We start from the raw sequence: 16,288 nt of genomic DNA on the forward strand, positions 1-16,288 counted from the left end.
CCGGAGCCTGCAGCAGCCATGACAGGGTCCGGAGAGGGAGGAGCTGCGTCGGTCCCCTTTTCTCTAGCCTGCCTCGCTGAGCGAGCCGGCATACCAGGCAGAAACACGGCAGTACAAAGAGCAATGCTCCACAGATCAAAATTGCACTTATCTGAGTATTTTTTGATGCGGATGGAGTGTGATGCTGAAGGCTGGCTGCCGAGAGGGAAGGAATCACATCCTCCTCCCTCAGTGCATCACGTGATCTCCTCATGCACAGCTTTCTAATAAAAGAAGATATAATGTGCTGTGCACACAGAGTTAGTCCTTTTAGCTGTGAAAAGCACGACTTGCAGATCTTTCAGGACTTGGTGCCTGCTACATTGCGCCGGCAGAGAGCCCTACAACCTCTCACCCAGGCACTTCGAGTGGAGCAAATTAAATATAGATGACTCTACCCCTGGGGTTTAGCCTTTACTGTTCAAGGGGTAACCTCACAAGTTAAAGTGCTGGAAAAGCATCCCTATCCTACAGGCAGCAGGTATCACATTACCACGAGGGGAAACCATGGCGCAGAGATCCAATCCGCTAGCCGTCCCGAAGTGGCAGCGGGTGGAGAAGTGGGGGATGTCTCCTCACACGGCAGACTGCCAGCAATGATTTTTCTCCCATGGATAAGCCTGCGTGAGGTATGGACTCCATTTTCTCCACCCTGTAGAGGAAATGGCGAGAAAGTACCCCCATCTACCAATGGCGCGCCACCCCAGCTCTATTTCTCGAGTTGTTCATAATAGAGACAGTGTATAACAGAGTGGGAGTGCTGTGGACAAACCTGCAGGCCGTTTGGCTCGATTAAGCGATGAGTTGGCTGAAGAGTATTATGTTGGACTGTTGTAGAGGTTGCAGTTTACAGTTTAATGTTATTCATTTCAGTGTTGAAGTTGGGCAAGGAACATACAGGTTAATCGTGGGGAGGGAGTAGGAGGGCGGATCCATCCTGAACTGAAGTCTACCTTTAAGGTGGGCCGGGAAATGGAAGGGCAGGGGGGTGGGGGAGGAGGGAGAGAGAGGACAGGATGTGGAAGGGGTTGGGGATGGGAGGAAGTGTAGAGGTAACAGGTGAGGGGAGAGGGAGGGACGTGGACAGGGTAGATGTGTAGATGTGAATCGGTTATTTACACTTTTGGATAATAGAAGAACTAGGGGCACTCCATGAAGTTAGCAAGTAGCATATTTAAGACTAATCAGAGCAAATTCTTTTTCACTCAAAGCACAATTAAGCACTGGAATTTGTTGCCAGAGGATGTGGTTAGTGCAGTTAGTGTAGCTGGGTTTTAAAAAGGTTTGGATAAGAGGAGAAGTCCATTAACTGCTATTAATCAAGCTGACTTAGGGAATAGCCTCTGCTATTACTGGTATCAGTAGCATGGGATCTTCTTAGTGTTTGGGTACTTGCCAGGTTCTTGTGGCCTGGTTTGGCCTCTGTTGAAAACAGGATGCTGGGCTTGATGGATCCTTGGTCTGACCCAGCATGGCAATTTCTTATGTTCTTTAAATTTTACTAAACAATTTCCCCGGGTAGATATGACACCTCAAAGAAATAGAAAGAAAAAGGTTGTGACAGGTTAGAACACATATGGGATGGCGAGCAGGCGACTGATTTCTCGATGATAAAAGCAAAGTTTGGTCTCTCACAAGTTGATCACTATTTCTATCTCCAACTACATCATTTCATACAGCAAAGAGTAGTCCTTGGAGGTGTTGAAGGGGGGGAATCCTTGTTTGAAGGATTTTGTGATAAGGCACGATGAGTGACCAGAGGGATTTCTAGAATATATGGTTTATTGAATATGGATCTTAAATGTCCACCCTCACATATCTCCACGTGGGAAAAGGATCTGAAAATGTCTTTGGGGGAAGGGATTTGGGAGGTCTGTTTTCTACACATCAAAAGCAGCTCTATTGAGGCTTCTATTGTGGAAAACAACTATAAAGTATTATTCCAGTTGTATCTGACACCTGCTAAACTGCATTCTTTCTACCCCGCTCTGAATAATAAGTGCTGGAGAGAGTGTGGGCTGGTGGGAAATTTCTTCCATATTTGGTGGGAATGCTCTAAAATTGGGGCCGATGCAATACAGTGCACTCAGCCGAGCGCACTGTTTAACCTGCAGTCAGACGCTGGATAAATAGGCGCTAAACCACCCCCTAATGTAATAGAGGATTAGCACCTATTTAATGTGCATTCGATGCGGAGTGAATGAGATAGCGCTCATGTGAATGAGCCTATTACTCATTCACTCTGAAATCAAAAAATAAATGTGCATCTCAGACGCATATTTATTGCTCAGATATTAACGACTGCCTGGAGCTGAGCGTATTGAAAAGAAGTACAGAAAAGCAGAAAAACTGCTTTTCTGTACTTTTTTAAAGTAAAAAAAATAAAATAAAATAACTCAGCAGACCGCCGAGTTATGAAGACCGACGCCGATAAACTCAGCGTCGGTTTTCATAACCTGCCTGTCTGCCAGTAATGAAAATGACCGCCGATAAACTCCTCGGCCGTTTTTATTACTGGCAGACAGGCAGGTTATGAAAACAGAGGCCGAGTTTACCGGTGTCGGTCTTCATAACCGGCAGCTGCGGCGGGTTGTGTTAGGAAGGAGGCGCTAAGGTTGCAAGCGACCCTGATCACCTTTACCTGCATTCACTTTCACACATACCTCCATGCTGTTCCTGTGTACCAAGCTCACCCTTACCTCCACGCACCTTGTATTAAACTCCCTCCAGCCAGCTCCCACCACCACAGGCATCCTCTGCATACCCTCAGTTTCACAAAGCTCCAGACAGTATCCACACATTCCTGCCTGCACCAGCCAGCATCAGAGGCTCTACTACTAGTCCTACTTCTCTCCACCATAAGTCACTCCTGCAGGTGGTGTTCACTAACCAGTGCCCATTTGTAACAGTGCTAATTATTTTATGAATCTGTACAGATGAAACAAAATATATAATGTAAACATTATATTAAAGATTTTGATGTCACTTTAATGAATTGTATTTAATTTTGCTGGATTATTTAATTATTGCTTGCACTTACCCTATTTATTTCATATTTTGTTTTTTCTTACTTTAGCCAGTTGCTTTACTACTACTTTTACTACTAGTACTAAGCATTTCTATAGCGCTACACGACATATGCAGTGCTGTACAAACATACAAAAAGACAGTCCTGCTCAATAGAGTTTACAATCTAATGAAACAAACATACAGGACAAGACATGTCGGGTATTTCATAAAGCAAGTCAATGGTTAAAAAGAAAAGAAAGTTAGTTAACAAGACTAAAAGTAATCAGATGGATTTAAAAGTGGTTTCAAAAAGCTGAGTCTTTAGATGGGATTTAGACATGGCAAGAGAGGGAGCATGAAGCACCAGCTCAGGAAGACTATTCCAACAACATGGCACAGCCAGGTGGAAAGCACAGAGTCAGTAATTGGCGGTAGAGGAGAAGGGCACAGATAGGAGTGACTTGTTAGATAAGCAGAATTCAAAAGGAAGGGTGTAGAGAGAGATAAGAGGAGAGGTAGTAAGGTGCTGCAGAGTGAAGCCATTTGTAGGTGAGAAGCAGGAGCTTGAATTGTATGCAGGAGTGGATAGGGAGCCACTGCAATGACTTCAGAAGAGAGGTTATGGGAGCATAGCTGAATTTAGGATAGATTGCAGTGGAGAGAGATGGTTTGCCAGGAGACCTATGAGGAGCAGGTTGCAATAGTCTAAGCGGGAGGTGATAAGAGTGGATAAGGGTTCTGGACGTGATTTCTTCATTGGTGGCTCTGTCGACACCGAGGGCTTGCCTGGATCAGTGGACTGAGCCTTCCGATGCCGGTGTCAACGCTTTTCACGATGTTCTCCTCAGCCCTTCTCCTGAAGCGAAGAGGAAGTTGACGCCGGTCGGGCAGTACCAGTGTCCCGCTGCTGGCGAGAGGTCGATGGCACTGGCTCAGACAAAGCGGTCAATGGAGTCGGGGGTTTTGAATGAAAAAGAAACTCCATCTTCTCTAAGCGGGCTTTACGGCCCTACGGTGTCATTTGGGCACATTTGGTGCAAGTTAGGGTATTATGGCCAGACCCCAGGCACAATACCCAAACTCTATGCGGGTCTGTGATGGACACTTTCAGAGGAGAATCGTGGCACCGACAAAACACGACGCCAAGGCTTCGACAAAACTTTAGCCGTGGTGCGGTCGATGGCCAGTAGGCCCTGAAGGGAAAACTTGACGGGAATCGACCACAAATGAGGGTAAAGCCTTACCTTTCGACCGTGGAGTACAGATATTGATAGGGGGACCCCTATGGGGTAGAATTTTTTGAAAATTTTTAAAGAAGTTCCGTGAGGAAAATTCCTGTCAGGAATCTCTAGAGAGCTCCTTAACCCACGTGGCTACTGCTGCGTGGAAAAAAAGAGACTGAAGTGGGACCCCTGCTGGATGCAGGGTTAGTGCTAGGCTGGGCATGCCCAGTAGATGCCAGTCAAAGTTCTAGAAACTTTGACAAAAGGGTTCCGTGATTGGGCTCCATCCTGCTGTCGTCACCCACATGTGAAGACTATAGTCCTGCTTGTCCTGTGAGAATGGCGGCTTCCCTCTCTGAAGTTGAATGGCTATAGCTTAGTACAGTAGGCTTTGGTGCCGAATCACGATACTGTGAACTCTATACCGGGGTCAAGCTACTCAGTGCTAGGATTAGAGTCTGAAGGATAGGGTTGGTCGGCACCACAAACTGTTTTGAAGTGATCAGTGTTGGTACTCCAGCTTGTCTGAAATGCCAAATGAGAACCTCCATGATCCTCTTGTCCTCCTCAAATTCTTGCAGGCAACACAGAAGATACAGTAGGAGTAAACAGTTTCTGAGTCACTAGATGGGAGGAATCGATGGCAGGGGCATGGGTTCTTAGAGACTGTTTCGGTTTAGCACTTGAGTGGGTGACAGAGCTAACCTCAAGGCAAAGCCATTTGGAAGTGGGCAGAAATGCAGCAGTTATTTCCTTGCTCTCAGTCTCAAGCATCAGAAACAATAGGCTCTGACCCTCCATTGTCTTCACACTGTGCTCAGAGCTGTGCCCCTTCAAGATCAAACTCTATGCCAACAAATCCTTTGCAAACTTCGCATGGGAAGGTTCCCTGTTTCTGTACCTTCTCTTATGTCTTGGCTATGAAGACTTATTTTGAGCTTCTGGCATCAACATGTAGCCAGTGTTCAGTGGGGCTCCAGAGTCCATTGATGCCATGGGTACATCAGACTTAGAAGATGATCCAAACATTTCCTGTAATTTGAGTCTTTGGAAAGCAAAGGTCCTAGGTGATCTTTTTGAGCAGAAGATAGTTAGGGATATTGTGATCTAGGCTTAAAGAGCAAATGCAAACCCAGTTATGTTCTGTCTTACACATCTTGCGACTGCAGTCAGAGGATCATTTGAAGCCACTGGCTTACTTCTGGACTGCTGTCATAAAAACAGCTAGATAGCCCAAGGCTCAAATGGTAAATGCTGTGTATTGCTGAACAATGTTTCTGATTCATGCCTCAGGTCAGATCTTTCACTCCCTAGGTTGCCCAGAGCTAGTGATGCTGCGGATGAGGGGTGTGAAGGAGTCATGGTATTGCTTAAGGGTGCACCTAATGACTGGATTAAGGGCCCATAATTGCAGGGTTATGGAAGAAGTCCTATTACATGGCCCTTAGCCCATGACAGTCATTGTAATGACTAGACTGAATTTAAGTTGGAGATGATATAAAATTGGGAGGAAAAAAAAACTCAAGTATATGTGAATTAGGGATGTGCATTGTTCTTTTGACGGATGAAATATCATACGATATTTTCTAATCCATCATGTATCGGGGGTCCCTGAAAATGATAGGAAAACCCCACAAAATTTTCGTGTGGTTTTATCGTTTTGGGTGGGGGGGGAGAAAGGGCTCACAGAAAAAAACAACCCCAAACCCACCCCGACTCTTTAGATCTAATTATTTACAATCCCCCACCCTCCTGACCCCCCCAAAACTTTCCTAAAGTACCTAGTGGTCCAGCGGGGGTCCCGGGAGCGATCTCCCGCTCTCGGGCTGTCTGCTGCCACTAATCAAAATGGCGCCGATGGCCCTCTGCCCTTACCATGTGACAAGGGCTATCGGTGTCATTGGCCGGCCCCAGTCACATGGTAGGAACAATGGACGGCCGGCGCCAGCTTAAAAAAAAAAAAATGGTGTGGGCCATCCATTGCTCCTACCATGTGATAGGGGCCGGCCAATGGCACCGATAGCCCCTGTCACATGGTAAGGGTAAAGGGCCACCGGCGCCATTTTGTTTACTGGCAGCAGACGGCCCGAGCGCGGTAGATTGCTCCCGGGACCCCCACTGGACCACCAGGTACTTCAGGAAAGTTGGGGGGTGGGGGTCGGGAGGGTGGGGGATTATAAATAATTAGATTTAAAGAGTTGGATGGGGGTTTTTTTTCGGCTCGGGACAACTGAAAAAAAAAAAATTCTGGACCGCGGGAAACGGAATTTCCCGTGGGTCCACAATTCCGAAATCGGAACAGATTCCGGCACCCGATTCACATCTCTAATATGAATGAAGGCTCATGGTGTCAGATCCAAACCCTGGTTCCAAGTGAGCTAGAAGCATAAAGGGGCAGGAGGAAACTGCTAGGTCAAAAAAGAAAAAGGAAAGCAAAATTAGACAAAGCAAAATTTAAATTCTGGTTGTGAAAAAAACAGGCTGACCACAGCTGTTTAATAGCAAGCCTCACAAACCTGAGGGATACAGCCCAAAGAATAAAAAACCAAAATTTAAAAATTGCCTAAAATCTTACCTGGATTCAAGAGAAGGGTAAGAAGGCAGCTTTCTCTTCAAAAAGAAGATATCCCCCAGCAGTAAATTAAGAAAAATTCCACAGGAAGAAGAAGAAAACATGTCTTCCTTAGTCATCGATACAAAAAAAAAAAAAAAAGACCGTTGAGGCACATAGGTAGTTCAGAAACTGCCACACATGCTCAGTAAATCCTTCTAGGCTTTTCTTCAAGCTATGGAAATACTCTGTGTACAGCACTATCAGATGACATTATGTGCGGCTAATAAAATCCTGCTTGTCATAAGAAAAACATTGTAGGAGGCGGTAAGATTTGTATTACAAGATAATGGATAAAAAGTACAGGGTACTTACCAAGCGGTGCTTTAAGAAACCTGCGTTCCATGCCTTGCTCTATCTGGTATAGTGCGAGTGCCAGATAGCGCACTGCGTTATTAACAGGCTGAGGAGTACTAGTACTTGTGGAGGCAGAACTTGGAATTTCAATCTTCAGCTCAAATAGTCTGGATTTAAATTATTAAAAAAAAAAAACACACACACACACACCAGTGTTTAGAAAGTGCAAAAATTAGCTCTAACACCACCATGTCAAAGAAATATCAAAATAAATTCATGGATTTTATTTTTTTTTAATTAAAATTTTTGATTACATCTCAAGTGGCCTAATATAGAAACCATTGCAATCGAACCCAATAATATAACTTTCAAACACAGACTGAAACAGGGAATCATGAATTTCAAGTTTCTGAGATCTTCCCCCAAAACCTGGCTTCTCCACTCTTCATGGATTTTTTATTTAGCCCAATTTTTTTAACCCATTTTCAAGACACAAAAAAACATTATAAAATTTTTGAATTACAAAATATAATTCGGGTAAAACAGGTTCCATCATAGCAGTTCAGAGTATTCTTTCCCCCATTTAAACAGTCAAGGTACATATATAGTCTTCTGTAGTGCCTAGTAAGTTCCACAAACATGCTCATATCCTTCCAAATTGTCCTTAAATCCTCTCCATGGAAGCTATTTCTGCTACCACACCTTTCCAATGTCCCAATTGGGGCATGGTCTTCCAATAAAATGCAATAAGTATTTTAGCACATGAAAAAGATGAGAGACCATCTGCTTCACTTTAGATACCAAGCACTGTGTTTGCCATCTCTATAAGAATGCAAACTGATTAAAGGTTTGTCCTATTATTAACTGAATATCTTTTCTGCACAGCAGACCAAAATCTTCCCACAACTCCAACCATATATGAAAATATGAAGCCTGATCTCCACATTCGCTTCAAAAGTGGACTAGCGTTAGTAAATCTAGAAAAATATAATGTTCTATGCAAATATATACATTAATTCTTTACCTGTGGTACAGCAGAGTTGCTTACCTGTAACAGATGTTTTCCCAGGACAGCAGGATGTTAGTCTTCACATTTGGGGTGACATCATCAGGATGGAGGCCAATCACGGAACACTTGTCAAAATTTCTAGAACTTTGACTAGCACACTGAGCATGCCCAGCATGCCACTAACTCTGCATCCAGCAGGTGTCCCCCCTCAGTCTAGTTTGTAGCAAAAAGTACGAGCGAAAAAAATAAAATAATAAAACGTAAGCGAACCCAACTCAGCGGGTGGCGGGCGGGTTTTGTGAGGACTAACATCCTGCTGCCTGGGAGAACACCTGTTACAGGTAAGCAACTCTGTTTTCTCCCAGGACAAGCAGGATGGTAGTCCTCACATATGGGTGAATAGCGAGCTACAGGATGCCAGAGTAAGTGAACCAAAAGCACCCAATGACGTGCAACAGGCACAACAACAGGGGTGGTTTTGGGTAGAAGGGCAACCTGAGTTTCACAGTGGGATGCAGGAAGGAAGTTGGGTTATTAAACTGGAAACAAGTTACACAGGACTGACCAAAGATGGAATCTTGCCTGCCAGCCTTGTCGAGACAATAATGAGCTGCAAAGTTGTGGCAAGAGCTCCATGTGGCAGCTCTGCAGATGTCAGCAAGAGGTACATGACGTTGCCATGGCTCTTACTGAATGGGCTTTTACACATCCCTGTAGCAGAAGGCCTGCTTGTTGGTAGCAGAAGGTAATACAGTCCACCAGCCAGATGGACAGGGTCTATTTGCCCACCAGAATTCCCAGTTTGGTTTTATCGAAGGAGACAAACAGTTGGGTGGACTTCCTATGGGCTGCAGTGCGTTCTAAATAAAAAGCGAGCACACGTTTACAGTCCAAGGAATGCAGAGCCCGTTCACCTGGGTGTGAAAAGGGTATTTATAAAACTGGGTAGTATTATGGACTGATTTAAGTGGAAATCAGATACTACTTTTGGCAGAAATTTAGGATGAGTGCGTAGTACCACACGATCATGAAGAAATTTTGTGTAAGGTGGGTAAGTTACTAGCGCCTGTAGTTCACTGACTCTGTGAGCCGATGTTAAAGCAAGTAGGAAGAGCACTTTCCAAGTGAGATGCCGTAGCTCGCAGGAGTGTAGGGGCTTAAACCGTGGTCGCATGAGCCGTGCTAGTAACACATTGAGGTCCCAATCCGCACCCGGACGCAGTGGAGGCTTCAGTTGGAGTAAGCCTCTCATAAAGCGCCCTACAAGGGGTTGCGCCAAGATCGGGGCATCTCCTATGCCTTTGTGGTAAGCGGCTATGGTGCTGACATGCACTCGGATGGAGACGTTTGTAGACCAGACTCCGAAAGGTACCAGAGGTAGTCCAGGAACCTTGTTGTGGGGCAGGAAAAAGGATCTATTTCCTTTGTTGTGCACCACAAGGAAAATCTTTTCCATTTGGAACAATAAGATTTCCCAGTAGAAGGCTTTTGTGAAGCTATGAGTACTTGGGACACAGTGTCTGAAAAGTTTAGGGATTGTAGTATTAACCTTTCAACATCCATGCTGTTAGAGACAGGGAGTGGAGGTTCGGATGACACAACAACCCGTTGTATTGAGCTAAGTTCCTTATAAACCGATATGATGTTCCCACGAATACCGGTATATAAAAACTTTTAAATAAATAAATTAAATAAATTGTTCTGCGATATCAGAGTTGGATCTGTGCCCAGGCGAATTGGTTGCTGGATTAATAGGTCACGTAGGATGGGAAACCAAACCTGTCGCGGCCAGTGAGGGGCTATGAGGATCACTGTGCCCTGGTCCTGCCGTAACTTCACGAGAGTCTTGCTGAGAAGTGGAAGTGGAGGGTAGGCATATTGTCATCTGTCTTGACTGTCATCGGAGGCTAAAGAGACCTCTGGAATACTACCATCTAACTTGCTCCGCTAAGCCCTGTCCTATTGCCACGCTTGTTACCCCTCCCTGAATCGTAGCTCCATCCCTGGGCGTCGTCATCCAGAGCATCCGCACCAGCATTGTGCGCTGGGCGCCGAAGGAGCGTGACAAAGGGGCATGCCCCTTTGTGCGCCCCTTCGTGTGGCCCGACAAAGACAGCCATAAAATCGCCAAGCCTTCTACCGATTTCAAATTCAATTTAATTTACTCTCATTTTACTAAAGAATAATAATGGCCAATGGAGTGACTACCAGTCTGCATAAGATCCCAATCTGCATTAACTATGGAAAAAATGAGAAAGCTCCAAGGACAAAGAAAACGAAAAGTGAGATTAAACCATTTATGAAGTCAGACATTCACCCGACCCTGATTAATATTTCTTGTAGGAATCATAACGCTTTAACTAAATGCTTATTTTTCACCTTTTTCTTAATTAACATTCAAGCTATAGCAAAAAAAACAAAACAAAAAAACAAAAACCAGTTCTGATTAGACTTATATGAAAAAAAAAAAACAACCCAGACTTCTTTGCTATAACTGAAACTTGGTTGAAACCTACAGATAATGTATTGATTAATCAACTGGCAAACTAACTACGATGTATTTTCAGTCCCTAGACCTCAACGAAGATGCGGAGGCCTAATGTTGACAGTAAAGAAACAGTTTAACTTTAAAATTTCTCCTACTAACATTGCTCAACCATATGAAAAGACACTTTTTGAATCGGACCAATTACAAATTTGCTTACTGTATTGTCCCACTGGACTCTTGGAGCATAACATCTCTCCCCTTACTGAATTTCTGACTATCACTAAATCCAAATAAACCATCTATAATTTTAGGTGATTTTAATTTACATATGGACATTACTCCACTAGAAAATACATGTTCTATTTTACTTGAATCACTTTCTGCACTAGGATACAAGCTCTCTTCTAATTCTTCCACCCATAAAGCAGGGCATTTCTTTGATCTGATTTTTACCAACCTAACATTATGTAAAAATACAACCATCATTACTACACAAGTCAGATCATTTTCTAATTCAGGCTCAAGCAGAATTCACTGTTCCATCAAAGCAAAACAATGACGATAGTATACATATATTCTTCCAACCACAACCCAGACCTGAAGATTTACACCCTGAATTTGAAAATTTAAGAGGTAAAATTAATATAGTAAATAGCATTGATGCTACTCTCACTTGGATACAGGAATCACACAACATAGCGGACAAACTATGTCCTATTAGGACCAAATTAAACCAAAGAGCCTACATAATCCATTGTATAATTTAAATCTAAAAACCCCTAAAAAAGTTGGAAATAAACTGGAGAAAAAATAAACACCCCCCTCTCCTTAGGAGCTTACTGAGCCGCTTTAAATCATTATAAAAAAACAAACCATAGCAGAGGCTAAAAAAGAATATTTTAAGAAAAAAATTGAGAGAGATTCTCCCACAATCCCAGAACATTCTTCTCAATAATTAAAAATCTAACCAATCCACCAGCTCAAATATAACACTTTACCAGAAGACAAATGCAATGAGATTGCTGAGTTTTTCAAAAAGAAAATAGACTTACTAAACTCTAATATTGCTTTGAAATCTATACAGGAAATCAAGATGAACACAAATTTAGATATAAACTGGAATAGCTTTGAATCTACATTAGCTTTAGAAATTGAAGCAATTATAAAAAGATTAAATCCAGCAAAGCACCCAATTGATGCAATCCCAGTCTCGGCCCTTAAATCCATTGCTAACACCATTGCACCAACAATTGCCACAATAGTTAATCCGTCCTTGTAAGAAGGTAACTTTCCGGATATTCTAAAAAATGCAATTATAAAACAGATTCTTTAAAAGACCGATCTAGATACTACACAATTAAATAATTATAGACCCATCTCTAACATCATTTATTGCAAAAATTTTAGAAAAAAATTATACAAACACAGCTTGATTATTTTTTTTATTTTTTTTAGAGTCTAATAATATTTTATTCTCCAAACAAATTGGTTTTAGAAAACATTTTAATACAGAAACGCTCATTTCAATGACATGCTGTTTTAAGAGGCTTTGACATGGGCAAGAGTTATTGTTTAGTTCTTTTAGATCTGGTAGCTGCTTTTGATACAGTGGATCACAATATTTTATTGAATCATCTTAAAGAAATAGGAATTGCTGATATAGACTTGAAATGGTTTGCCTCTTTTCTCAATAAAAGATCTTTTCAAGTAAAAATAAAAAATTCTATCTCCAAAAAAATCCCTCTTGAAACTGGGGTTCCGCAAGGGTCAACACTCTCTGCCACTCTTTTTTTTTTTTTTAATTTAATTTTTATTGAAAATTATTTGGCAAGCACAATCAATTGAGATTGACATATACAGCTTTGAATGTCACAAAATGAAATAAACAAACCTGGTATAACTCTTGACATCAATGCGGTCTCCTTTATGTAGTAACATGTGCTTTATGATGAATTAACCTTTTCCTGGCCCCCTCCCCTCCCACCCACCTCTCCCCTCTTTGGAAGGCATTCCTGCATCTGCCTACCGAACCATGAAACATACATATAGATACAGATGTAGCATCACCATATACAGATGAACAATTAACGTGCATGACAGTCATTGTAAATCCACTCTATATATTATAATGACAGCAGTTACGTTCTTAGTATGCATAAAACTAGCCCTCTAGCAATGTACTCACCAACAAACTGCCACTCATACTTCCCCTTACACATTGTACCAAATGACCATTTACTCCTTGATGATATGTAACAAAAAAAAAAAAAAGTGAATATGGTTCTCCCATCCCTTCCCTTTTTCGTCCTGGGACCACCACAGGGTCAGGAGACCCCAACCCGTAGTGGCAACAGAACCGGGTAAGAGGCGCCGCCGACCAGCCAACGCTGCCTCCCGCCCAAACCCTAGCCACGCCCACGACTCTTCTTTGGGCCTATCAGAGGCCAGCGACGTGCTCACGCAGAAGGCCCTTTAAATCAGGGCTTCTCCTCTTCTGCGCCCTTTCATCCCAGGACCACCACAGGGTCAGGAGACCCCAAATGTAGTGGCAACAGAACCGGGTAAGAGGTGCCGCCGACCAGCCAACGCTGCCTCCCACCTCCCGGCCGAACCCTAGCCGCGCCCACGACTCTTCTTCGGGCCTATCAGAGGCCAGCGACGTGCTCACGCAGTCGGCCCTTTAAATCAGGGCTTCTCCTCTTCGGCGCCATGCACCAAAGGAGCGCGACAAAGGGGCCTGCCCCTTTGTGTGCCCCAGAACACCGCTCAGTAATAATCCTCCACCTTCTCAACCTCCTGCAAACGGACTCACATTCAGTATACTAACAGACGGATCCTCAGCCAGCATCCATCCACTTCCCAGCTCGCCACCTGACGGCCTCTCAGCATCCATCCACTTCCCAGCTTGCCACCTGACGGCCTCTCAGCATCCATCCACTTCCCAGCTTGCCACCTGACGGCCTCTCAGCATCCATCCACTTCCCAGCTCGCCACCTGACGGACTCTCACCGAAAACCCTCTTTCTTTACCCCTCAACAAGAGAAGCATGACACAAGGCTATCCAATCCCCATCCTACACCACAATCTCCTCTCCACAGGAAATTCACTCATATACTCCCGGACTCACTCCACCAGGAACCTCATACCTATCATGATCTCCCCCTTTACCCAACTCCTAGGTCTGGCACTATTCTCATTGACACTCTTCAACGTACAATCTCTCACAAAGAAATCGCCTATTCTCAATGATTTTCTCCTTGATTCAAAACCAGACATTTGCGCCATAACGGAAACCTGGCTCAAACCCACGGACATAGTCTTGATAAATCAGCTACCCACACATCTTTATGATTTCTTCTCACTTCCCAGACCAAAGAAAAGCTGCCAAAAAAAGAGCTGAGGCTAACCCTTCAACCAGCCAAATCTACATCAAAACTGGAAATAGGTCTGTTCAAATCTAACTTGCTTCAAATCCTCCTCCTATACGCTCCACCAGGACTTGTAGACTCAGATGCCTCACCGATGATAGAAACCATAGCGAAGTATCTAAACTTGGATTTACCAGCTTTAATCCTAGGGGACTTCAACCTCCACGTTGATTCAACCCCACCCCACTCTCTAACAACTGTAATGCCAAGATTCCCCAAACCCACAACGACCCAATTGACATCCCCCCTCCCATCCACACATGGTCACAATTCACACCCGTTGCTTCCACAGAAATTGAACCTATCATCAGAAAAACCAACCCTGCATCCCACCCTTTAGACCCCATCCCCATCAAAACCCTAAAACTCATCAGAGAGATTATTGTCAAACCAATAACCTACATCATTAACTTATCCCTAGAACAAGGAATCTTCCCAGAAAAACTCAAAAACGCCATCATCAAACCAATCATCAAAAAACCTCAACTCGACAAATCCGACCCAGCAAATTACAGACCAGTCTCTAACCTCCCATTCCTAGCAAAAATCATCAAAAAAACAGTCAACAATCAACTCACAGAACACCTTGAAACCTATAATGTTCTACAGCCTGCACAGCATGGTTTCAGAAAATTCTTCAGCACTGAAACCCTCCTCCTCTCTCTCACTGATACCATCCTCAGAGGCCGCGACAAAGGCAAATCGTTCCTCCTGATACTTCTTGATATATCTGCCGCCTTTGACACCATCAATCACAGAACTCTCCTCACCAGACTTAAAGAAATTGGTCTCCAAGACACCACAATCAAATGGTTCAACTCCTACCTCTCAAACAGATCTTACATCGTCAAGACGAACTCATCTGAATCCTCTCAAGTGCCCCTCACTCATGGAGTCCCACAAGGTTCTTCCCTATCCTCAACCCTCTTTAACATTTACCTCATCCCACTATGCAAATACCTTTCAGAGGCAAACCTCACCTACTTCATCTATGCAGACGACATACAAATATTACTCCCCATAAACAAGTCCATTCAACTCACCATGGAAAAATGGAACAAACTCAGCTCAAATTTATCCCACTTGCTATCTCAATTATCACTATGCCTCAACCAAGCCAAAACAGAAATCATTCACATCCACGATGACCGTCCCTCTCATCCACTCAAGTGCACCCCCTCTGACCACCCAGGAAGCTCAACCAACCCGGGAGTGCCACAAATCTCACCCACGCCATCCACAAGAAACCTAGGCGTAACAATCGACAGCCAACTCAACTTTAAACGACACATCTCCAATACAATCAAGGATGGATTCTTCAAACTTCAGACAGTAAAAAAACTCAAACCCCTTCTCCAAGAGCACGATTTCCGAACAGTCCTTCAATCAATTATCTTCTCAAAACTTGACTACTGCAACTCCCTCCTCCTTGGCCTACCAGAAATCCACATCAAACCCCTCCAAGTTCTACAGAACGCTGCCGCCAGAATCATCTCTAACAACAAAAAATCCTCCCACATCACACCCACTCTCAAAGAACTCCACTGGCTACCCATTACACAAAGAATCCAGTATAAAACCCTCACCCTCATGCACAAAAAAATAAACAACAATATGAACTGGCTAAACAACGGAATACATCCTTACCCCACACAAAGAACTCTCAGATCCACCAACACTGGCCTCTTAGCCGTCCCCAATCTCAAATCTGCACACCTCAACGTCACCCGCAAACGAGCCATAACAATAGCGGGCCCCACCTTATGGAACTCCCTCCCCACCTGTCTCAGAAATGAACCTTCATTGCAAGTCTTCAAAAAACACCTCAAAACATGGCTGTTCTTAAAAGCTTTCCCACCTTACACGTAACCCGCCCAAATGCAACACACCACGCCCCCACACAAGCATCTCGCGTCACCATCTTCCCTCCCTTGCACTACCTTCCTCCCACCTATCCCCCCCCCTTTCAACCCTCCCTGCTATCCTTACCCATAAATTATCCTCATCAACAAGTCATTTAAGTACATATGTTATATACTATAATCAAATGTTCCATGTAATCCTGTTATTTCTGTTATAATTCATTATATTTATTACAATGTTATAATTTATTATATTTACTACAATGTTATAATGTAAAATAGGGCTGTTACTACCCTATTCTTTTAGTTATCTGGAAACCGA

At 43.6% G+C, this 16,288-nt stretch overlaps 1 protein-coding gene across 2 annotated transcripts in view; it reads right to left on the minus strand.

The window, feature by feature from the left end:
• Positions 1-16,288, minus strand: part of BAZ1A (bromodomain adjacent to zinc finger domain 1A) — a 514,327-nt gene that overhangs the window by 157,421 nt on the left and 340,618 nt on the right. For both annotated transcript variants that reach the window (XM_029598945.1, XM_029598944.1), the window contains one exon: positions 7,198-7,346. In XM_029598945.1, coding sequence (XP_029454805.1) covers positions 7,198-7,346 — 149 coding nt within the window. The remainder of the gene's footprint in view (positions 1-7,197; positions 7,347-16,288) is intronic.

This window comes from Rhinatrema bivittatum, chromosome 4, assembly GCF_901001135.1.
Source record: "Rhinatrema bivittatum chromosome 4, aRhiBiv1.1, whole genome shotgun sequence".
Classification (NCBI taxonomy): domain Eukaryota; kingdom Metazoa; phylum Chordata; class Amphibia; order Gymnophiona; family Rhinatrematidae; genus Rhinatrema; species Rhinatrema bivittatum.